Source organism: Eubalaena glacialis, chromosome 8 (genome assembly GCF_028564815.1).
Source record: "Eubalaena glacialis isolate mEubGla1 chromosome 8, mEubGla1.1.hap2.+ XY, whole genome shotgun sequence".
NCBI lineage: Eukaryota > Metazoa > Chordata > Mammalia > Artiodactyla > Balaenidae > Eubalaena > Eubalaena glacialis.
In genome coordinates, this window is record NC_083723.1 from 124,370,323 (window position 1) to 124,396,122 (window position 25,800).

General features: G+C 38.1%; 1 protein-coding gene and 1 non-coding gene across 14 annotated transcripts in view; one reads left to right on the top strand and one right to left on the bottom strand.

Moving 5' to 3' along the window:
* KMT2C (lysine methyltransferase 2C) overlaps positions 1–25,800 on the bottom strand; it is a 276,950-nt gene that overhangs the window by 165,480 nt on the left and 85,670 nt on the right. For 10 of the 13 annotated variants that reach the window (XR_009701921.1, XM_061198964.1, XM_061198967.1 and 7 more), the window contains one exon: positions 5,642–5,783. Coding sequence is in view for 12 of the 13 variants with exons in the window: in XM_061198964.1 (XP_061054947.1) it covers positions 5,642–5,783 (142 nt within the window). In the remaining variant the exon portion in view is untranslated. The remainder of the gene's footprint in view (positions 1–5,641; positions 5,784–25,800) is intronic. The other 3 variants (XM_061198975.1, XM_061198965.1, XM_061198973.1) reach the window with 1 other exon arrangement.
* LOC133097089 (U6 spliceosomal RNA) lies at positions 7,941–8,047 on the top strand. Its single transcript, XR_009701962.1, has one exon. It is a non-coding gene; the product is annotated as a U6 spliceosomal RNA (small nuclear RNA).

The following is a 25,800-nucleotide window of genomic DNA, read 5'->3' on the forward strand; positions in this document are numbered from 1 at the left end:
TATACATTTGCAATTTTACTTTTCTACAGCATGATTTTTTTAAAGTAGTAAATATACCAAATCAAAAAATTACAGTTTGTGCTTAGAAAAACAATTTTCTTTTAAACCTGATTTAAAAATCTCAAAGTATTAAAAAGGAATAAAGAAAGTAAAAAATTAAGGTTGGGGAAGAAGGTACAGTTTAATGGCCACTCAATTATATCCCAGCTATGTAAAACAAGTGGTGACCAAGTTTTACTTAACTACTTGATGGAACATTCTTTATGCATAATATATATACCATACACACAGAGAGATACAAAAAAATTAATTTAAGTGGGTTAAGCAGTTAGTGATGAGGGACGGGGGAACGGACAGAAAGGGTTTAAGAGGAGTGGGAAAGGGATGAATAGGCAAAACGGGATTTTTAGAGCAGTGAAACTACTTCATATGCTATACTGTAGTTAATGGCAGATACATGACATTACACATTTATCAAAACTCACAGAACTATATGTAACACAAAGAATGAATGTAGACTATGAACTTTAATTAATAATAATGTATCAATACTAGTTTATCAGTTGTAACAAATGTATCACACTAATGAAAGATGCTAATCTTAGGGGAAACTGAGGCAGGGAAAGGTTGGGGAGGGGGAACTCTGTGTACCATCTGCTTAATTTTTCTGTAAATCTGAAGTTGTTCTAAACAATAAAATCTACAATTTTTTTAAAAAAAGAAACCATTTAAAAAGTTAAATGACAAAAACCAATATATACTTATGGAATATATGCTTAATAAGGGATCTTAGAAAAAAACAGAATTAAAAGAACTGCTCCTCTTGGATATATCTTCTCTTCACAACACATTTATGGCTGCTGTACTCAAATCTTTCTTCTCAAGCATTAAAGTTCCCACCATCACCTCTGTAGTATCTACCTCAGGAACTTTCATAATGTCTTACATTAACAGGTGATGGAAATAATCTTTTCAGGTAATGTTTAACTCAAGTTAAATTCATATTGGACCTCTCTCAACTAACTACCTTTTGTTTATAAAAGTCACCTATTTAAGTTTTTCCAATATTACGTATTTCAATTTCATGATAAACTGTGTTGTCCATTGATACTGACACATACACACACACGCACGCACGCGCACACGACTAAACGTGGTCTACTTTCAGAAAAATAAAGTCAAATAGGGGAAAAAATGTTTTTCTTCTTGCCTAAAGGATACTATCCACCAATATCCTTTGCCAGTATCTTATTAATTTTTAAAATTTTCTTATTTATAATTTTCTCTAAGCTATTAAACTTACATTTCTTTCAGCATACCCTGTTTCTAGTTTGTTTCTTCCCCTAGAAACATTACCTATGAGGAGCAACAATCAGATAGCCAGCAACTTTATGAACAACACTGATTAGGAAATGGAGAAATACTTTTAAAGTACTGACAAAAAATATCTTAACCTTCAATTTTATATCCAAAACCATAACTCAAATGTGAAGGTATAATAAAATTATTCCCAGGTTTCTAAAAGACCTGAGAAATTTCACCACACAACAGACCCACAATGTAAATATTTTTAGAGAAATATTCAAATTATTAAAGAATTAGGAAATGTTACAAGGGATGTAGGAAATAAAGACTGTCAAATATCTCAGAGTAATTTATTGTTAACTTTAAAGGGTGGCACAAAGGAAATCCCTGGCTTCTGCTGTGGATGTAGTAGAAAGTTGCAAAAACTCGCCAGACAATCCACAAATTCACTTTTCTTGAACACATCAGATTACAAAAGTTGCAGAGCAAACAATTCACCTGCAGTTGAATGAAAGGCACTTCCAAGAAGAGAGGAGACACAAGCACTTGCTTAATCTGAGGAAGAGGCCACTCACTGGATGTCATCCAAGCAGGCTAAAGAATTCAGTGAAAATTTTATAAATTGCTAAAAGCCAAGTGTGTGGCGGTAGGAGAGTACAGAACATCCAGGACCCGCAAACACAGGGGAATTCTAACCCACTCACGAGCTTGTCTCCATGCACCTCCACCGGTGCTCGTGCCCACCACTCAGGCACGGAGAAGAGTCCTGAGAATGCACCAGTCATGGTAAAAGCCTGGGCGGGAGAACAGCAGAGACATGGGAAAGACACAAAGATCTTTCTCCTTCATCTTGCCTGCGAAAGAAAAGCCTCAGACTGGTAAAAGGAGAGCACAAGCCTCTGCCCTGCAATGGTCAAGACCAGCTGCAGATGGAGGAATGAATGGGGGAGGGGATGCACCTCCACCCTGGAGGAGGAGCAAGACGACGTCCTAGACCCAGACCATGACGGGACCTCCGAGACCTAGGCACACAGGGCTCACCTAAGAGTAAAGTTGAATCAGAACGATAAGAAACATCCTGCCAATCCACTCTACAACATTAGTGGTAATGCAAAATAGTACAGTCACACTGGAAAATACTTTGGCATTTTTCCTTGAAAAATTACCTCTCTCTTAGGTATTTTTACCTAAGTGAAATAAAAACCCTATGTTCACACCAAAATCTGCAAGTGAGTATTTATACCAATTTTATTCATAACTGCCCCAAACTGGAAACTACCCAAATATCCCTTAACTGGAAAATGATAAATTAAATGGGGTAGGGGGCTTCTCTGGTGGCGCAGTGGTTAAGAGTCCGCCTGCCAATGTAGGGGACATGGGTTCGAGCCCTGGTCCAGGAAGATTCACATGTTGTGGAGCAACTAAGCCCGTGCGCCACAACTACTGAGCCTGTGCTCTAGAGCCCGCGAGCCACAACTACTGAGCCCGCATGACACAACTACTGAAGCCTGCGTGCCTAGAGCCCGTGCCCCACAACAAGAGACGCCACCGCAATGAGAAGCCCACACACCGCCACGAAGAGTAGCCCCCACTCTCCACAACCAGAGAAAGCCCGCACGCAGCAACGAAGACCCAATGCAGCCATAAATAAATAAATAAAATTTATTTAAAAAAAAAAAAAAATGTGGTAGGCACCTCCATAAAAGAGAATCCTACTCAGCAATCAAAAGGAAACAGCTACTGAGACATGCGATGACATAAACGAATGCCAAATGCATTAAATATGCTAAGTTAAAAAGGCCAGAATCAAAAGGACACATACTTTACAATCCCACTCATACGATGTTACTGCAAAGGCAAAACTACAGGGTCAGAAAACAGGTAAGTGACTGCCTAGGGCAGAAGATGGGATCAGGAATGACAACAAAAAGGCATCAGGGAATTGTTTTAGTATGATGGAACTGTTCTTTATCTTGTTGTGGTACTGGTTATATGACAGTATACAATTGTCAAAACTCACTACATGGGTGAATTTTACAGTAATTTTACTGTATATACATATAAACCTGAATTTTTCAAAATATGAAAAATGTTAGGGGGCCAAGACAAAATAGGAAGTATATATTTAAATAACTAGAAAATGAAATGCTAGATGACAGATACAAAGAGATATGAAAATATGATAAATCATTATTCATATTGCTAAGACTAAGAAATCAATTAGAACTCTTAAGTTTGAAATTCTTTCAAAATTAAATTCAACAGGGTAAAGAAACATGAGTCTTAAGGAAAACCATCTCAAAAACAAAATATAATGTATAATCAATAGGAAAAAATTATCAATGCAATAAAAAGCAGGAAAAAAGGGAAAAAGTATTGCCTTCACAGGGCTCGCATGACAGTAAGGGAGACAAACGAACTGTCGAGAAATAAAGAGTTCAACAAAGGAAAATAAAGCAGAAATAGAGGGTAAATGTGGTGGGGACTATGTTTTATTTATTTTTCATCCTACTCTTTTATCTTGGAAATTTTCAAACCTTCCCGAAGATGTAGAACATAGTAGGGATTTGAATGTTTTTGTTGTTTTTTTCTTGGTTGCATCCGGTCTTAGTTGCAGCAGGTGGGCTCCGTAATTGAAGAATGTGTGCTTCTTAGTTGTGGCAGGCAGGCTCCTTAGTTGCAGCTCGCCAGTTCCTTAGTTGTGGCATGTGAACTCCTAGTTGCAGCATGCATGTGGGATCTAGTTCCCTGATCAGGGATCAAACCCAGGCCCCCTGCACTGGGAGCACAGAGTCTTAACCACTGTACCACCAGGGAAGTCCCTGAAATTTTTAATATAATTCATATATTTAATTTAAATGTAAGAGACAGCCAAAAGAGAGTTTGGGAGAAACTTGATTTACATTTTAGAATGATCATTTTTGCAACTGTGCTAAGAACAATCTGGACTGGGGAAAGCGAAGAGAAGAAGTGGAGAGACCACTTAAAAGGCAACTACAGCCTCCTAAGGATAAGAGGACTTGGACTAAGATGGTAGGCAAGTTAAGAGAGTAAGGGCTTCCCTGGTGGCGCAGTGGTTGAGAGTCTGCCTGCCAATGCAGGGGACACGGGTTCGAGCCCTGGTCTGGGAAGATCCCACATGCCGCGGAGCAACTGGGCCCGTGGGACACAACTACTGAGCCTGCGAGTCTGGAGCCTGTGTTCCGCAACAAGAGAGGCCGCAATAGTGAGAGGCCCGCGCACCGCGATGAAGAGTGGCCCCCGCTTGCCGCAACTAGAGAAGGCCCTCTCACAGAAACGAAGACCCAACACAGCCAAAAAATAATTAATTAATTAATTAAAAACTTTAAAAAAAAAAAAAAGAGACAGTAAGTACTTGTTTGGGATATCTTCTAAAGGTGGGCTACAAAATTTAGAACGTGAGGTATGAGAAAAGAGAGAAATCACGGATTAACTCAAAAGGTTTTGGCCTAAGCAACCGGGTGAATATTGGTATTATTTATTGAAATGAAGAAATCCTGGGGAGAAGATTTGGGACAGGCCTGGGGTCAGAATCAACAGTGGTTTTGGACATGTTATGGGTGCAGTGTCTAGTATACTTCCAAATGGAGAGATCAAGCAGACAGATGGAGAGGCAAGTCTAGAGTTCAGAGAAAGGTCAGCCCTCAAAATATAAATGTGCGGTTTCATTAGCACACAGATAGGACCTAGCTATCGGACTATAAAAATAAAAGTAAACACGCCGAGGACTTCGACCTGAGGACTCCAACATGATAAAGGTGGGGAGTCTCCACAGAAGCCAGCAAAAGACAAAAGGAGGAGGCAGATGTGACAAAAGCAAAAGGAAACATTTCAAGAAGATGGGAATATTCAACTGATGGATGGTTTCAGTTTTATTCATGTCTTCCAAGTTAAGATCTAAAAAATTACAAGACTTAAGCTGAATGATACACAGAGAAGTTATAACACCCTGTATTTCTCTTTTTAAAGAATGAAGAGAGGGTAAAGAACAAGAGTATAAACTTAAGTTTACAAGTAAATCAAAAATCCGTTCTTATGCTAAAAGTTTAGACTTTTTTCTTCTTCTAGGAATCGCATACTGGAAATATTCTGTCCTGGTCTGAGGAGAGCAGAGTGACACAGTAGACCACTGCTCTGTTCTACAGCCACCTAAGCCCACGGACGTGCTTCACTCCAGCTACGCGCAGAGCTATCAGCTCTGAAAGTCCACCCAGCTTTCTGTCCTAAGCCTGCACTCTCTGAATTCCCTCTACAGTCAACTCGCTGCTCTTGTTCCTGTCACTAATCTCCAATCCAGCGGCATTCGTTCTCTAACCTGATTTTGGCTTCTATACCAACAGAGACCAGGGAGGCTGCAGATTCCTCAGACACAGAGCGCTGGAAGGCTGGGACTGGCCGCTTGCTGCTGTCCACTTCTGCCTCAGCGTCCTCTTCCGCCGATTGCTCTTTGATTTCTGCTTAACAGTAAACAAGAGAATATAAAAAGTCATTCTGCATTATACCAATCTTCAGTGACTTTATCTATAAAGCATACATCGTAAAGGAAAAATAATGAAGCAACAAATGACAATACTTAACTAACATAGGAAAAGCTTATATATATAATTAATGGTACTGTTTATATTTATTCTCTATTATAAAATGATAATCAAAATAATGTAAAACAGGGCATACTTTTCCAAATTACAATTGACTCAAATCTTAATAATAACTGTTAAGAACCTTACTTTCAGGATTATAGCAGTTCCTCTACAGAACAAATGTGACTCATGAAAAAGTTTCTTGGTAATTTATAAATTGAAATTATCATTAATTTAAAACAAGCATTACGGCCTCTATCAGCCATTCTAAAAGCTAAATGACTGAAAAGAACACACCTTGACTCCAGTGCCTTTTTCAATTATCCTCAAGACTCCAACCCCGAACACCTCACACATACTTTCTTAGGAGGCAACCTAACTGTTGAGAGGGTTTCCAAACACCATTACCCCTAATATCATTCCTCTCTTTAAATGGAACGACATACCCACCACCCTGTCTCTCACACTGTATTGTTAGACGTTAACAGGCACGATCCCTGCACTAGCGCTCCCGATGCAATCCCACGCTCCTGGCTCCATCTTTCTTTTCTAACTGCAGATTTACACATACTTTTCTGCACCACTACCCCCAAACCAACCAACCAACCAACCAACAAGAAAAGCTTATAGTCGTTTAAGCTCCTCCTGTCTTTTCTTCCTTTCACCACCACCAAACTTCATGCAATGGGACTCTGGAGTGGCTGCCCTCCACCTCAGACCCTTCCTGGAACAAGGCATCCATCCTCCAACCACAGCACTGTTCTCTCCACCTCCACTGGTGGCAAAAGAACTAATAAATAATCCCGGGCTACTCACAAGCCTTCAAACACTACAGAAATTCATCTGGCACCAAGGAGTACTCACTCCCTCCTTAGTGAAATGCTTTTCACCTCTTAAACACAGGGAGATATCATGGATTACTACGGGCTTTGGAGTCATGAGAACCAGTTCCACCAACTACAAACTAGGCAACTTTATGTAGAAGTCATCTCTCTCAGCTTCAATTTACTCCCCGTAAAATTAGAAAACTACCTATACTTCATGAGGCTGTTAACAAAGACTAAACGGTCTAATATCTGTCTCTTCAGCTGAATTGAGACCTCTAAATGTGAGTACAGCTCTCTACATGTCCTTTACGTGCTCATCTTTTGTGTGTGTGTGTGTGTGTGTGTGTGTTTTAATAAATTTATGTATTTATTTATTTTTGGCTGTGTTGGGTCTTCGTTGCTGAGCGCAGGCTTTCTCTAGTTGTGGTAAGCGGGGGCTACTCTTCATTGTGGTGTGGGGACTTCTCACCACGGTGGCTTCTCTTGTTGCAGAGCACGGGCTCTAGGCACACGGGCTTCAGTAGTTGTGGCACACGAGCTCAGCAGCTGTGGCTCGCGGGCTTAGCTGCTCCGTGACACGTGGGATCTTCCTGGACCAGGGCTCGAGCCAGTGTCCCCTGTATTGGCAGGCAGATTCTTAACCACTGTGCCACCAGGGAAGCTCAACTTACTGACTTTTTTTTTTTAATTTATTTATTTTTGGTTGTGCCGGGTCTTAGTTGCGGCAGGCGGGTTCCTTAGTTGCAGCATGTGAACGCTTAGTTGCGGCACGCATGTGGGATCTAGTTCCCTGACCAGGGATCAAACCCACGTCCCCTGCATTGGGAGGCGGATTCTTAACCACGGCACCACCAGGGAAGTCCCTGACTTACTGATTTTTAAGTCAACATCCCTAACCCTACCTCCTGTCCTGAGCTCCAGACCATACTTCAACTGCATACGAGGCACATCTAGCAGCTTGAACACTCACTTTCACATCAAATCTGATTTCTTACCTCTCAGATCAGCATGACTTCCCTGTCAAAGTCTTCTAGATTCAAAATGAATTTTAGGGAACTATTCTGACAAATGAATAATTTTGAGAACTATTCATTTTTTAGTTAGAAATAATTATTAACAATTGCAAATCCTGTCAAATCATAAAATTAATGATGCAATGAGGCATCAAACATATGGTTTTGGTTTTCCTATTTAAAATGTTTCTTCTGTGCTCGCTTCAGCAGCACATATACTAAAATTGGAACGATACAGAGAAGATTAGCATGGCCCCTGCGCAAGGATGACACGCGAATTCATGAAGCATTCCATATTTTTGATGCAAGAGGGAAGAGATATGGGGATATATGTATATGTATAACTGATTCACTTTGTTATAAAGCAGAAACTAACACACCATTGTAAAGCAATTATATTCCAATAAAGATGTTAAAAAATAAATAAAATAAAATGTTTCTTTTTAAAACTGAAGTAGAAAAGTTGACCATAAATTAAGTGCTTGTGGGGCCTATTAATCATTGTGTCTGTCCTGCCTACCCCTAGCCACAAAATTGGTACAGAATCAAATCTACAAATACAAAATACATTTGTATCAAACAAGGATTATAAAAAGATCTGCAAACTTTACTATATAAAAATATTAAATTTCTATATGACAAAGGATCCCATGAACAAAATTTAAAAGTACATCACAGACTGAAAGAAAATACATGTGATTTGTATCCCCCAAAAGGTATTCAAATCCAGAATATGTAAAGAACTCCGAAGATGAATAAGGCACATAAGCCTGTAGAAAAATGGACAATGGACGAAAATCCACCTTCTCTTTTTTTAAGATTTTTTTTTTTTGACGTGGACAATTTTTTAGTCTTTATTGAATTTGTTATGATACTACTTCTGTTTTATGTTTTGGTCTTTTGGCCATGAGGCATGTGGGCAGGTGGCTAGCTCCCCAACCAGGGATCAAGCCCACATCCCCTGCACTGGAAGGTGAAGTCTTAACCACTGGACCCCCAGGGAAGTCCCTCTCTTTTATGTTATTCAAGTCTTAGTAGGGCACATAACTACTCAGCAACAGACTTTATTTCCCATTTTTGCAGCTAAGCATGGCAAGTTCTCACCAACAGAATACGACCAGAAGTAACCATGCAATTTCTACATCACCTTAAAGGAAGGGGTTTGTTCTAGACTAAATTATGTTCCCTCTTTCCTATGGACTGGACCATGGGTATGTCAGCAACCCAGCTGCAATGCTGCAGATAAGAACAACACTCTGAGGAGGGCACAGAAACAAGATGGAAGGAACCTGGGTCCATAAATAACCACAGGGAGCAAAGACACCCCATCAGCCTGGACCTCTCACTCTCAGAAATATTACATGAAAGAAAAATGAATGTTTTATTTAAACCACTGCTGTATTTGGACATCTCTGTTACAGCAGTTTAACCCATGCTCTAACACAGAAACTGGCATCAGGTGTGGAGAACTGCCATCACAAAAACTTAAAATAGGTGGGCTGGTGAGCAGGCAAGAGAACAGTGATAGTAGTGTTTGGAAATCAACTGACACCGTTTATGCTGTATCAAAATATATGGTAGTGCTGTGACCTGCAATAACCTGAAAAGCAGACCAGCTGCCTCCAGAGCTCTAGGGAAAGCATCTGGAGAGAGCCAGAAATTATTCTGTGTTGCCTGCCCTCTAGCACTTTTACAACCGAAGACAGAAAGGAATACGGTACTGCTTGAGAGATTCTCTCTGCCTATAATATTCAAAGTACTATAAAATGACCATATATAAAAATACCTTTAAAGAAGCATTTCATTTCTACCCAGAGATGTCCAGAGCACGTGTGGGGTATGCCCTTTTTGTACCATTTCTACTACTAGGTAACAAGAAAGGGTAAGAGTCAAGAGAAGAAATGAGAACTGTAAAAGAGGAATAAGAAGAGGGCCTCAGAAGCTTACAGACAATGAGCCAGGTGGACGAGGGTCATGTCACTACATCCCTGGGAACACGTTTCTCCTAAGAACCAGCGCCATTTAGCCTGCATCCCCCCCCTCCCCCAAAATCAGGGTCCCTCCAATAGGTACGGCCTGTCCGTTCTCTCTTAATATGTTGCTAACCACCACTATGGCCTCTAGTCAGAATTTTTCTTCTAGCAAACTGAGGTACAATCTCAGGTATTCTGTTGTTTTTCTCCCCCTGAAAAATAAAATACATAACACTTCAAACTTTTTTGGGGTTTTCTTTATTGTTTATAACTAAAGGGAAGTAAGTAAGAGGACAATCTGTCTGCCTGTCTCTCTCTCTCTCTCTCTCTCAAATTAGACCTAGAAAGAAATGGTAAGGTTAAATATGAATGTTATTGGTAGGTTGATAGGTCTTCAGGTACACAACTTTTGAAATTTCAGAGGGGAAAAAGATTCAGACAAAGGGATTTTTTTTCTTTTTTAAGAAATGGGACCAGGAAAAGGCCTGATCCACAAGGAGGACAGTAGTAAAACAGGCTTTAAAAGAGTTCTCTTTTCTTAAAAAAAAAAAAAAAGGAATATTCTCCTCTTAGCTATTTTTCCTACTGGATCTGCCAAAGATCCAGTAAGGATTGGTGGGTTTTGGTCTTATTTTTGGTTTGGATTTTGTTGTTTTAATCATTTGTTTTTTAAGGAATAAGGAAAAGTCCTATAACTGCTTCCTAAGGAACAGTTCCAGCCACAAAATAGAAATAGGAAAAGGTATCCCTAAATATGTGAAACTACACGTAATAATACAACCTATTTTTTTGGCTGTCACTCTTCATTTAGTAGAAAATTTAGGTCTATCTGTCAAAGTCAAGGCAGGACAATTAAACTAGTGTTTACGTCCCTCTCTTCTCCTAGCCCAAGTCTTCGAAAGACTGTCAGAGTTTGGCAGCAGAATGTGAAACAGACTACTGTGGCTGAAATGAAACCCAAATATCCAACAAGAGATGTCATCCAGAGATGCTCTGGATGAAATGACTGTGAACCCAGAGACAACTGAGAGAACAGTTCTGATGCGAGTACTTGGCTATCTGCAGTTTACTAATAAAAATGCCTCAAGCACCATCCTGTACTTGTGCCTAATGCAAGAAAGCTGGCCTTTCAACCTGTGCCACTGTGCAGTTTTTGCCTTTCATGGGATTCTATCTGTTCAAATGCCTACAGTCCAGAAATATGCAAATAAGAACAAACACATACTTTTTTTTTTTAAATCATTTTAAAAATTTAAGTGTTGGGAATTCCCTGGCGGTCCAGTGGTTAGGACTCCGAGCTTTCACTGCTGAGGACCCAGGTTCAATCTCTGGTCAGGGAACTAAGATCCCACAAGACGTGAAGCACAGCCGAAAATAAATAAATTTAAAAAAATTAAAAATTTAAGGGTTATATTTTTCTTTGATACAAAATCTCCAGTGTATCTTTCTTCTTACTTTGAACATGACCTAAAATACTGACAAAGCCAGTTGGTCACAAAATGTTCTAAAACCAGACAGATGGAGTCCTCTCCAACCCTGGGGATGATCAGAGTGGGGTGGTTTTAGTCGAAGCACCTACCTGCGTTTAAACTCAAAACCACCAGGTGTCACATGTGGGTGGTAACTACAATAAAGAACCTAAGAGAACTTGGATAGCGTGTGCACTCTAGGCAAACCTTTGTAGATACATAGGTAAATGGGACACAACTGTAAATTAGCTCTAACCGTGCCCTTACACAATGCCATTCCACCTCCCATGACTCTTACTCTTACTTAGGATTAATCCTAAATAGTTGGTTCTATGACACAAAAAAAGTTTAAAATTAATAGCAAAGGCTGTTTTGCTGCTTTAGTTAAAATCAAAGGCTTGGAGTCAAATGGTCCAGAATTTGCATCATATCTCAGTCATTTGCTAGCAATGTGACCTTCACAACTTGCTTAATTAACCTCATCTCAATTTCAGTTTGCTAATCATTTAAAAGATAACTAATGCCAGCTACTATAAAACTGTCTCTAAGGATCAAAAAAGATAATACATTGGGCACTTAGCCTAATGCCCTAAGTATACAGTAAGTGTAGGTATGTAGCTGCTACTCTGATTACCTACATTCACATACTATAACTATGTATTTACTTTCCACCTAGTTGGATATCACCCACCAGATCACACATTATTAAACTGTATTGTGGGAAGTAACAGGAAAAAAGAGAACATTTATTTAGCACCTCCTGGCTCTTTGTTAGGGATTCAATAAATCATTGCTTTAGAATGATTTTTTTACCAAACAAAATTTTGGGTAACTACTATGTACCATACATTCTAGTCCAATGGTAGTATAAAAATAGAGTATTTTATTGTGTTTATCAGGGTACATATGATAAAGCATCTCTTTAATAGGGAAAAAAAAAAAAGAGTCAGGATCCCTATGCTTAATGGATCTATTCAGGAAATAGCAAACGATGGCAATAGGACACAATCACTGTCATGATGGAGGTACAAGGTATCATGGGAGTTAAGGGAAGAGGTGGAAAATATAACTTAGAAAGGCTTCAGAAAAGTATCAGAAGCCCAGCTGAAACTAAAAGGACAAGTGTAAATGTACCTAATAGTTCTCTCACTTCATTCTTCTCTTTTAAAAAAGAGTAATATCTGAAACTAACACAACATTGTAAAGCAATTATACTCCAAATAGATAAAGAATATGTGGCACATACATACAATGGAATATTACTCAGCCATAAAAAGAAACGAAATTGAGTTATTCGTAGTGAGGTGGATGGACCTAGAGTCTGTCATACAGAGTGAAATAAGTCAGAAAGAGAAAAACAAATACCATATGCTAACACATATATATGGAATTAAAAACAAATTGGTTCTGAAGAACCTAGGGGCAGGACAGGAATAAAGATGCAGACGTAGAGAATGGACTTGAGGACACGGGGAGGGGGAAGGGTAAGCTGGGGCGAAGTGAGAGAGTGGCACTGACATATCTACACTACTAAATGTAAAACAGATAGCTAGTGGGAAGCAGCCGCATAGCACAGGGAGATCAATTCGGTGCTTTGTGACCACCTAGAGGGGTGGGATAGGGAGGGTGGGAGGGAGATGCAAGAGGGAGGGGATATGGGGATATATCTATATGTATAGCTGATTCACTTTGTTATACAGCAGAAACTAACACAACATTGTAAAGCAATTATACTCCAATAAAGATGTTAAAAAAAAAAGTTTAAAAAACCAATAAGTTGTAAAGATCAACAAAGAAAAAAAAACAAAACAGAGGAATATCTGGACTTCCCTAGTGGTGCAGTGGTTAAGAATCTGCCTGCCAATGCAGGGGGACACGGGTTCGATCCCTGGTCCGGGAAGATCCCACATGCCGTGGAGCAACTAAGCCCGTGCGCCACAACTACTGAGCATGTGCTCTACGGCCCGTGGGCCACAACTACTGAGCCCACGTGCCACAACTATGGAAGCCTGCAAGCCTAGAGCCCATGCTCCACAACAAGAGAAGCCACCGCAATGAGAAGACCGTGCACCACAACGAAGAGTAGCCCCGTTCACTGCAACTAGAGAAAGCCCGCATGCAGCAACAAAGACCCAACACAGCCATAGATACATAGATAGATATAGATAGATAGATCGATAGATAGATAAATTTATTTTTAAAAAAAGATAAGGAAACTAAGTCTGAAAGTTAAACAAGCTTGAGGTCACATAGCTAACAGGAAGCAAAGCTGGGATACACAATCAGATTTGTGTAACTCCAAAGCCCAAGGGTGCTCTTTCCACTACTACACACTGCTTGGAATGATATCTGATCTGATCATAGCTCATAAGTTTTATGAATAAATTCATGTTAAACAGAAATGTTAATATTTTACTAGGACCATGTTACTGAGGAATCATTTGTTGAATATGAAGAATGAGATGAAAGTTGAAAATACAGAGTTTTTCTCTTTACTTCTTAAGCACTACTGAATAAAATTATGAAGTAGTAAGAACATTTACCTCACAGCAAAGTTCATGGAAATAAAATATTTTGATCTTGGTCAATATGAAATTTTCCCCCCAAAGGCTAAATAATTCTTTGAAAGAGCTGTATGTATCCTACAAATATATTCAGCAAACTCACCAACATGACAGCGTAATAGACTATAAGATGTCAAAAATATTCTAGAGTCCAATTATGGCCTCCTTACCAATACACAGTGCATTCCTTCAATGCACCCTATCTTTTTACTCAACATTGCTAGTTATTAGAGAAATGCAAATCAAAACTACAATAAGGCACCACCTCACAGCAGTCAGAATGGCCATCATCAAAAAGTCTACAAATAACAAATGCTGAAGAGGGTGTGGAGAAAAGGGAACCCTCCTACATTGTTGGTAGGAATGTAAATTGGTGCAGTCACTATGGAAAATAGTATGGAGGTTCCTCAAAAAACGTGAGTTACCATATGATCTAGCAATCCCACTCCTGGGCATATATCCGGACAAAACTATAATTTGAAAAGACATGCACCCCTATGTTCACAGCAGCACTATTTACAACAGCCAAGACAGGGAAACAAACTAAATAATGAATGGATAAAGAAGATGTGGTATATACATACAATGGAATACTTCTCGGCCATAAAAAAGAATGAAATAATGTCATTTACAGCTACATAGATATACCTAGAGATTATCATATTAAGCGAAGTAAGTCAGAAAGAGAAAGACAAATAACATATGCTATCACTTATATGTGGAATCTAAAATATGACACAAATGAACTTATCTATGAAACAGAAACAGATTCACAGACATAGAGAACAGACTTATGGTTCGGTGGGGGGGATAGATTGGGAGTTTGGGATTCGCAGATGCAAACTATTATACATAGGATGGATAAACAACAAGGTTCTATTGTATAGCACAGGGAACTATATATTCAATATCCTGTAATAAACCATAAAGGAAAAGAATATGAAAAAGATATATATATATATATCTGAATCACTTTGCTGTACACCAGAAACTAACACAACACTGTAAATCAACTATACTTCAATTAAAAAAAAAACAAAAAACTAAAAGCAAAGCATCCTATCTTTTTAATTTTTAGACTGTATTTAATAAGGGGTTCTAGCATGCGGGAGGGAGAAATTACATCTTTATTTTTACTGACCTCTGAGATTTAGAATTCTAAAAATACCCCATTCCATCATGAATATATGCACAAGCAGAGTTGTATAGCCATACTCATGTCTCTGTCACCAACAGAAAGCAGATATTTTATCACATTCAATGCTTGCAGATATCCCCAAAATATCACTTACCCTCATCACTACTTCAAAATTACCGTAATTATAAATTAGATTTTATGATTTAAGAGTAAATAAAGAACACAATATGAAATTACAAATTTGGCTTTTTTCTATTTTGGTAATATTTCAATATAACTATTTATCTTTGCAATTTTATTTTATTAGTTTTAAAACATTATTTGGAAAAGAGTCTGCCATAGGGGTCAGTGACACAAAAAAGTGTACCACTAGACAGCACCCCACTAGACTATATACTCTATGAGAGCAGCTACTTTATCTGTTTTACAAACCAGAGCCTATCACAAAACCTGATGTTCAGTAATTGTTTAATTGATTAATTAAACACTGTGTAATACAAAAGCAAGCAGATAAATCTTATTATACACAAACACATAAGTTAGAAAAATCACAGAAAAATATAAATTTTTAAATGCGCTAATATTTGGTAATTACGTTACTCAACACGAACATCCATTTTTCTACTAGTTATCCAAACCATACGCATGCTTCTATGATTTAGTCAACTACTAAGTAGAATAAAAATTATTTTTCTCTCTCCTAACTTCCTTTACCTCCCCAGAATTGGCAATATTTTCCTTGCTTCCTTTACAGTACTAAGACTACAAAAGAAAGCATATCTAAGAAACTGTGTAATCATGTCCTTTCCTCCTTTAGAACAGTGGTGCTCAAAAAAAAGTCTGCATCCCGACAGTTACGTTTTCCAGTGGTGTGTGGCTCACTGAATCTAATGTATCCACTACATCCAAAATGTGCTGTAAAGCTAAAGAATTAGCACATGATAAATAGCAAATATTTTACTTATTCTATCTTTATTCATTAAACTACTTGACACTCATTAATATCAAGATAGTCACCACTTTCAGAGGGCATGTAAAGACTTTAAAATGTAAGCAACTATAAATAAATACACAAAAATGTCAAACAGTGGTTCCCTAGAAGCTAACACTTTTACAGCTAACTTATTCTCTTTATACTTACCTATAGTTTCATAAATTTTCACAAATATACGTTACTATTATACTTTTAATATGATTTTTTAATGTAAGCACAAAAGAATTAAGACAAAGACTCCAATACTCATCAAGACCTCAAAACCACAGTGACATTAATTAGGATAGTAATTGTTAAAATTCAACTGCTCTCTGGATATTTTATTTAGTTAAAAATATTTCCTTTAGTTTTTCTATATGACTTTTTAAAAATGTGTTTTTAATGGATACTCATTTTTCACAACCAATAAAAGAAACTAAATAAACCCAACAAATTACAATATACATCTTCACCATATAATAACGGATATTTATAGCAATCTTAATCTTCTTCTGAGCCTTATCTTTATTTAGGCCTAAAAATCCAATGCAAATAATATGAGGATATTTAAGGAAACATCTTCATGGCTAACATTTAGTAAGTGCTTACTATGTCCTAGGCAATGTTGTAGGTGGTTAAACGCATTAACTCATTTAAACTTCACAACAACCTTATGAAGACGGCTGCCGGGCCTAGGGCTTTACACAAGCTAATAAGTTAGTCTGTTACTGTTTCATGGACGCTGGCGGAAGACACAAGACTCCTGGACCAAAGACAAAAGGACTGTATCACTCACTGCACAGCAAGCAGCAGAAGCACGAGGATGTTGCTGTCAGTTCCCTTCTGGCCCCCAAGTGTCATGGGGGCAAAACCACGGGCCCAAACGGACTCCTGCACTCGCAGTGAACTGCGAACAAGGAACAAAGAGTGTGGGGAACCACTGCTTTTATAGTAAGCATTAAACAACCCTGCTCTTTGTCCCAGAGGGAGACACGCCCTCATTCTACAAGGCGGCTCACTGCAAACACAACCCTGAGAAAAGGCCCAGATAAGGAGTGGTCAAGGCCTTCCATTCTTGGCATACACAACAAGATGTGTCAGGTGCAAGGGACCCATGCAGGGGTATCCCCAAAACACAGCTACTATCATCACCTCCATTTTACAGATGAGGAGGCAAGGTAAGAGGTCAAGGAACTTTGCTCAAAAACACAATTAAGCAGAGGAGTTTGGACTCAAACACAGGCAGTGTGGCTCCAGAACCTAAACTACCACTAATCACTACTACGTTGAGTGTGAGTTGGAGTAAAGAAATTGAAGAAATCAAAACAACTGCAGAACTGGAAACAAGAGGATCCCAGGAAGCAACAATAATTCTGGAGACAATGTTGGTAATGTGGTGGATGGACTGGAGAAAACAGAAGAATCTAAAACAGTGAAAGTGATGAAGGAAGATTAGTCAAGGAAAAAGAACACATACAACAAATATGTATAACTACTACTGCTTAACAAAGAAAATAGACTGAATGGAAAAAAATATTCAAAGATTCTATGGAAAAAAGCATTCTTGAAACGAAGGATGGATTCTACAGATCAAAGCAGCTCAATCAAAGCAGAAGAAAAAAATAAGCAGCCCCAGCCTTTAACAAAGGAAGCAGATAAAACGTTAAGAAGCAAGTGGAGGACCTCCAAACAGAATCTATAACCATGACCTACACGGTACCCCCTTGGCACCCATTTCATGCCTCTCTGCCACTGAAGCCATCATGCTGCTCCTATTCCTAACTCTAGGTGTGAACTCTGACTATTGTACTTGGATATCAGAGATTGGTTTACTTTTGAAACAGACTGGGTCAGTGATAGACATATGATGAAAACTGGTCCTAGAATTCTGTTTAGCTGACACAGAGTCATGCTCCCTCTCCAGGGATATGGACAAGAAATCATGTAGTACCCAAGTTTGCAGGCAACCATCTTCCATCAAGGGGAGCCAGCCACAGGATGAAGCTGACTAAAAAAAAGGCAGAGAGATGCAATGAACCAGGAATTTTGTGACACTAGTGAGCCTGACTTAAGCCAACTCAAACACATCTGATCTCTGAACATGACAGTACATGACCCATAGATTTCATTCTTTCTTGGAATTCGAGTTATTTTACTTTTTTTAAATTTTATTTATTTATTTTTGGCTGTGTTGGGTCTTTGTTGCTGTGCGCGGGCTTTCTCTAGTTGCAGCGAGTGGGGTTACACTTTGTTGTGGTGTGTGGGCTTCTCACTGCAGTGGCTTCCTTTGTTGCAAAGCAGGGGCTCTAGGCGCGCGGGCTTCAGTAGTTGTGGCTTGCAGGCTCAGTAGTTGTGGCTTGCGGGCTCTAGAGCGCAAGCTCAGTAGTTGCGGCGCATGGGTTTAGTTGCTCCGCAGCATGTGGGATCTTCCCAGACCAGGGCTTGGACCCATGTCCCCCGCACTGGCAGGCGGATTCTTAACCACTGCGCCACCAGGGAAGCCCCGAGTTATTTTACTTTTAATAACAATATCCTGGCTGGTAGACTCTAATAAATGGATATCAAGTTTCATACACTACCCAAGGAAACAAAACAGACTATACATTCTATTCAAGTGCCCCCCAAAATTTACATAAACTAGCACATATTAGAATGCAGAGAAAAGAATCCTGCAGCCTGTGGAACAAAAACCACATTCACAGAAAGATAGACAAGATGAAAAGGCAGAGGGCTATGTACCAGATGAAGGAACAAGATAAAACCCCAGAAAAACAACTAAATGAAGTGGAGATAGGCAACCTTCCAAAAAAGGAATTCAGAATAATGCTAGTGAAGATGATCCAGGACCTCGGAAAAAGAATGGAGGCAAAGATCAAGAAGATGCAAGAAATGTTTAACAAAGACCTAGAAGAATTAAAGAACAAACAAACAGAGATGAGCAATACAATAACTGAAATGAAAAATACACTAGAAGGAATCAATAGCAGAATAACTGAGGCAGAAGAACAGATAAGTGACCTGAAAGACAGAATTGTGGAATTCACTGCTGCGGGACACAATAAAGAAAAAAGAATGAAAAGAATTGAAGACAGCCTAAGAGACTTCCGGGACAACATTAAATGTAGCAACATTCGCATTATAGGGGTCCCAGAAGGAGAAGAGAGAAAGGACCTGAGAAAATATTTGAAGAGATTATAGTTGAAAACTTCCCTAACATGGGAAAGGAAATAGCCACCCGAGTCCAGGAAGCACAGAGAGTCCCATACAGGATAAACACAAGGAGAAACATGCCGAGACACATAGTAATCAAATTGGCAAAAATTAAAGACAAAGAAAAATTACTGAAAGCAGCAAGGGAAAAACAACAAATAATATACAAGGGAACTCCCATAAGGTTAACAGCTGATTTCTCAGCAGAAATTCTACAAGCCAGAAGGGAGTGGCATGACATATTTAAAGTGATGAAAGGGAGGAACCTAAAACCAAGATTACTCTACCCGGCAAGGATCTCATTCAGATTCGATAGAGAAATCAAAAGCTTTACAGACAAGCAAAAGCTAAGAGAATTCAGCACCACCAAACCAGCTCTACAACAAATGCTAAAGGAACTTTTCTAAGTGGGAAACACAAGAGAAGAAAAGGACCTACTAAAACAAACCCAGAACAATTAAGAAAACGGTAATAGAAACATACATATCAATAATTACCTTAAACGTGAATGGATTAAACGCTCCAACCAAAAGACACAGGCTCGCTGAATGGATACAAGAACAAGACCCATATATATGCTGTCTACAAGCAACCCACTTCAGACCTAGGGACACATACAGACTGAAAGTGAGGGGATGGAAAAAGATATTCCATGCAAATGGAAATCAAAAGAAAGCTGGAGTAGCAATACTCATATCAGATAAAATAGACTTTAAAATACAGAAGGTTACAAGAGACAAGAAAGGATACTACATAATGATCAAGGGATCAATCCAAAAAGATATAACAATTATAAATATATATGTTCCCAACATAGGAGCACCTCAATACATAAGGCAACTGCTAACAGCTATAAAAAAGGCAATCAACAGTAACACAATAATAGTGGGGGACTTTAACACCTCACTTACACCAATGGACAGATCATCCAAACAGGAAATTACTAAGGAAACAGAAGCTTTAAATGACACAATAGACCAGATAGATTTAATTGATATTTATAGGATATTCCATCCAAAAACAGCAGATTACACTTTCTTCTCAAGTGCGCACAGAACATTCTCCAGCAGAGACCACATCTTGGGTCACAGATCAAGCCTCAGTAAATTTAAGAAAATTGAAATCATATTAAGCATCTTTTCTGACCACAACGCTATGAGATTAGAAATCAATTACAGGGGAAAAAACGTAAAAAACACAAACACATGGAGGCTAAACAATACATTACTAAATAACCAAGATATCATTGAAGAAATCAAAGAGGAAATTGAAAAATACCTAGAGACAAGTGACAATGAAAACACGACGATCCAAAACCTATGGGATGCAGCAAAAAGCAGTTCTAAGAGGGAAGTTTACAGCAGTACAAGCCTACCTCAAGAAACAAGAAAAATCTCAAATAAACAATCTAACCTTACACCTCAAGGAACGAGAGAAAGAAGAACAAAACCCAAAGTTAGTAGAAGGAAAGAAATCATAAAGATCAGGGCAGAAATAAATGAAATAGAAACAAAGAAAACAATAGCAAAGATCAATAAAACTAAAAGCTGTTTCTTTGAGAAGATAAAATTGATAAACCATTAGCCAGACTCATCAAGAAAAAGAGGGAGAGGGCTCAAGTCAATAAAATTAGAAATGAAAAAGGAGAAGTTACAACAGAAACCGCAGAAATACAAAACATCCTAAGAGACTACAACAAGCAACTCTATACCAATAAAATGGACAACCTGGAAGAAATGGACAAATTCTTAGAAAGGTACAACCTTCCAAGACTGAACCAGGAAGAAATAGAAAATATGAACAGACCTATCAGAAGTAATGAAATTGAAACTGTGATTAAAAATCTTCCAACAAACAAAAATCCAGTACCATATAACTTCACAGGTGAATTCTATCAAACACTTAGAGAAGAGCTAACACCCATCCTTCTCAAACTCTTCCAAAAAATTGCAGAGGAAGGAACACTCCCAAACTCATTCTATGAGGCCACCATTACCCTGATACCAAAACCAAACAAAGATACTACAAAAAAAGAAAATTACAGACCAATATCACTGATGAATATAGATTCAAAAATCCTCAACAAAATACTAGCAAACAGAATCCAACAGCACATTAAAAGGATCATTCACCACGATCAAGTGGGATTTATCCCAGGGATGCAAGGATTCTTCAATATACGCAAATCAATCAATGTGATACACCATATTAACAAATTGAAGAATAAAAACCATATGATCATCTAAATAGATGCAGAAAAAGCTTTTGACAAAATTCAACACCCATTTATGAAAAAAACTCTCCAGAAAGTGGGCATAGAGGGAACCTACCTCAACATAATAAAGGCCATATACAACCAACCCACAGCAAACATCATTCTCAATGGTGAAAAACTGAAAGCATTTCCTCTAAGATCAGGAACAGGACAAGGATATCCACTCTCACCACTATTATTCAACATAGTTTTGGAAGTCCTAGCCACGGCAATCAGAGAAGAAAAAGAAATAAAAGGAATACAAATTGGAAAAGAAGAAGTAAAACTGTCACTGTTTGCAGATGACATGATACTATACATAGAGAATCCTAAAAATGCCACCAGAAAACTACTAGAGCTAATCAATGAATTTGGTAAAGTTGGAGGATACAAAATTAATGCACAGAAATCTCTTGCATTTCTATACACTTATGATGAAAAATCTGAAAGAGAAATTAAGGAAACACTCCCATTTACCAATGCAATAAAAAGAATAAAACACCTAGGAATAAACCTACTGAGGGAGACAAAAGACGTATATGTAGAAAACTATAAGACACTGATGAAAGAAATTAAAGATGACACCAACAGATGGAGAGATATACCATGTTCTTGGATTGGAAGAATCAATACTGTGAAAATGACTATAGTACCCAAAGCAATCTACAGATTCAGTGCAAGCCCTATCAAATTACCAATGGCATTTTTTACAGAACTACAACAAAAAAATCTTAAAATCTGTGTGGAGACACAAAACACCCCAAATAGCCAAAGCAGTCTTGAGGGGAAAAAACGGAGCTGGAGGAATCAGACTCCCTGACTTCAGACTATACTACAAAGCTACAGTAATCAAGGCAATATGGTACTGGCACAAAAACAGTGATACAGATCAATGGAACAGGATAGAAAGCCCAGAAATAGCCCACGCACCTACGGTCAACTAATCTATGACAAAGGAGGCAAGGATACACAATGAAAAAAGACAGTCTCTTCAATAAGCGGTGCTGGGGAAACTGGACAGCTGCATGTAAAGAAATGAAATTAGAACACTCCCTAACCCCACACACAAAAATAAACTCAAAATGGATTAAGGACCTAAATGTAAGACTGGACACTATAAAACTCTTAGAGGAAAACACAGAAAGAACACTCTTTGACATAAATCACAGCAAGATCTTTTTTGATCCACCTCCTAGACTAATGGAAATAAAAACAAAAATAAACCAACGGGACCTACTGAAACTTAAAAGCTTTTGCAAAGCAAAGGAAACTACAAACAAGACTAAAAGACAACCCTCAGAATGGGAGAAAATATTTGCAAACGAATCAACGGACAAAGGATTAATCTCCAAACTATATAAACAGCTCACGCAGCTCAATATTAAAAAAACAAACAACCCAATCCAAAAATGGGCAGAAGACCTAAATAGACATTTCTCCAAAGAAGACATACAGATGGCCAAGAGGCACATGAAAAGCTGCTCAGCATCACTAATTATTAGAGAAATGCAAATCAAAACTACAATGAGGTATCACCTCATACCAGTTAGAATGGCCATCATCAGAAAATCTACAAACTACAAATGCTGGAGAGGGTGTGGAGAAAAGGGAACCCTCTTGCACTGTTGGTGGGAATGTAAACTGATACAGCCACTATGGAGAACAGTATGGAGGTTCCTTAAAACACTAAAAATAGAACTACCATATGACCCAGCAATCCCACTACTGGGCATATACCCAGAGAAAACCATAATTCAAAAAGACACATGCACCCCAATGTTCATTGCAGCACTATTTACAATAGCCAGGTCATGGAAGCAACCTAAATGCCCATCAACAGACAAATGGATAAAGAAGATGTGGTACATATATACAATGGAATATTACTCAGCCATAAAAAGGAACGAAATTGGGTCATTTGTAGAGACATGGATGGATCTAGAGACTGTCATACAGAGTGAAGTGAGTCAGAAAGAGAAAAGCAAATATCGTACGTTAACGCATATATGTCGAACCTAGAAAAATGGTAAAGATGAACCTGTTCGCAGGGAGGAAACTGAGACACAGATATAGAGAACAAACCTATGGACACAAGGGGGGAAAGCAGGGGGCGGCGCCAGGGGGATGAATTGGAGATTGGGATTGACAGGTATACACTAACATGTATAAAATGGATAACTAATAAGAACCTGCTATGTAAAAAAATAAAATAAAATTCAAAAAAAAAAAGAATGCAGAGAAAACTGCAGAGAACATCTACTTCACTAACAGCAGACTAGGTAATTTGAAACAACCCTCCCACTGAAGACAAGAAAACTGAGTAAAATATTTTTGAAAGTAAAAATGTCTTAAAAGCATCAAAAAACTAACAAGGTAGTAAAGAATTACTAGAGGAAGGTGAGCCTGGTATTCAGGGCTGCATTTCCCATGGGGGTGTCGGCTGCTCAGGAAAAGGCAACCAAGAGCACGCACTGTGAGTTTCAACAGACTCATCGATAGTCCTAGAAGTCTACAACCATCCAGGGAATGGGAACTCAAGATGGCAGGAACCCCAAAGTTGGGGACATCAACAGGAAAAGTGAACCAGAAATCAATCTCTGCAAGGACTGCTGCACAGCTTTGAGTTACATGCTTGGAACAGAAAAGAGAGACATGAAACTGAACTGAGGTGTTCCTAAAATACTAGTGCCCCTAGGTACCAGGAAAAAAAAAAAAAAAAATCAAAGAAAAACCATCTTTGAGGGGGAAAAAATCATCAATCTATTTCTACAAATAAACTGTCAACTATATTGTCCAGCACACAAGCATAGATAATCAGTTACATGAGGAGACAAGATGACATGAGCAAGAATGAGCAGAAACAACTGAAACAAAACGATTCCAGATATTGCACTAATCAAACAAAAATTTTAAACCAACTGTATTTACCATGTTAAAGGTAATAAAATCCGAGCATTAAAATTTTCAGGAGGGAACTAAAAACTACAAAAAGTTGCAAACTTGAAAAAGAATAATAAAGAACTTTTAAAGCATAATAAATGGACTCAATTGTTATGTTTAACAAGAGATTAGACGGTTAAAAGGGGACAAGAAACTTGTAAGATCTATCTAGAATGATCTATTTAGAACGAAGGACAGAGGGACAAAAGTATTAAAAAAATTTAAAAGAGAGGGTAAATGATAACAAACACAGTGAAACAGTCTAATGAACATTTAATTAGAAGAAACAAAGAATGGTACAAAAGCAATAGTTGAATATATAATAGCTGAGAATTTTCCAAAGCCAATGAATACGTCAAGAAACCTCAAATTCCAAAATGTAGAAAGTATACAAAACCAACAAAATATAATAGAATTAGAAATGAATAAAAAAATCAAGGAGAAAATCCACAAACAATTGGAAACTTTTTAAACTCTCTTAAACAGCTCAGAAGTCAAAGAGGAGACCAAAACTACAATTAAAAACCATGTAGAAAATACGGATAATAAAAATAATATCGAAACCTAGGGAAAACACTAGAAATCATGTTAAAACAAAATCCAGCCTTAAACACCTTTTTTTTTGGTTTAAGTAATTAATAAAAACTAATTAAACATTTACTCCATAAGTCGGAAATGACATACACAAAAGTTTCTACAACTGATAAGATACAAATAAGTTTAAGCAAACATACAAATATTGATATAAATCATATTTTTATATATTAGTTATGTACAATTGGAAGCCAGTTTTTTTTTGTTTTTTTTTCTTAATGTATCATTTATAATAGCTCCCCTTCTTAGGGCTTTTAGTGAGAAGTTTTGCCTCCAGATCTGCTAAACTCATTCAGAAATAAAGAATGATTAAATACCATGTCTAGACTTTCAGGTAAAACACAGTATCAATTAAAAATGTCTCCACATAGAATTAAGGTACAGACACTTCCGGCTATGCAAAAACTCTAGAGAAATAGGCTTAGTGAAGTCTAATGATCAAGGCAGAACTTCTGAAAAGGGAGTTGGGGTGGGTATTCACAAAGCGAAGAGTTGAGGTAAATCTTTAAAAAAGACCTGGATAATTGAGAGACCGGTCTATACAGAGTGAAAGCCAAGACACAAGCATGCACCCAGTTTGATTATGTTCTTCCTTTGTGAGAAATGAGGTACCCTGGGCAAGACTGAAGTCTAGTATGAACTAAGAGTGCTGGATAAAACTGTTAACGATACAGTCTGAAGGTGTCATTTAACCTTGTATTAATTAAAATATGGAAGGAAGGATTCAAGCAAATGCTCACCGACTCTCGACTCTTAAGAATGGAACTGATGTACCAGGGACAATCTGGGGAAAGTTCCCTCCGGTGGGACTTTGAAAAGTCTATAGCCTAGAAAAACTAACAAACTAAGTAAAAATTCTAATAAAAAATGTAAAGTTGGCCAGAGAGAAGAACAGTAGTTACCAGGGGGTGGGGAAAATGAGCTGTTGGTCAAAGGGTA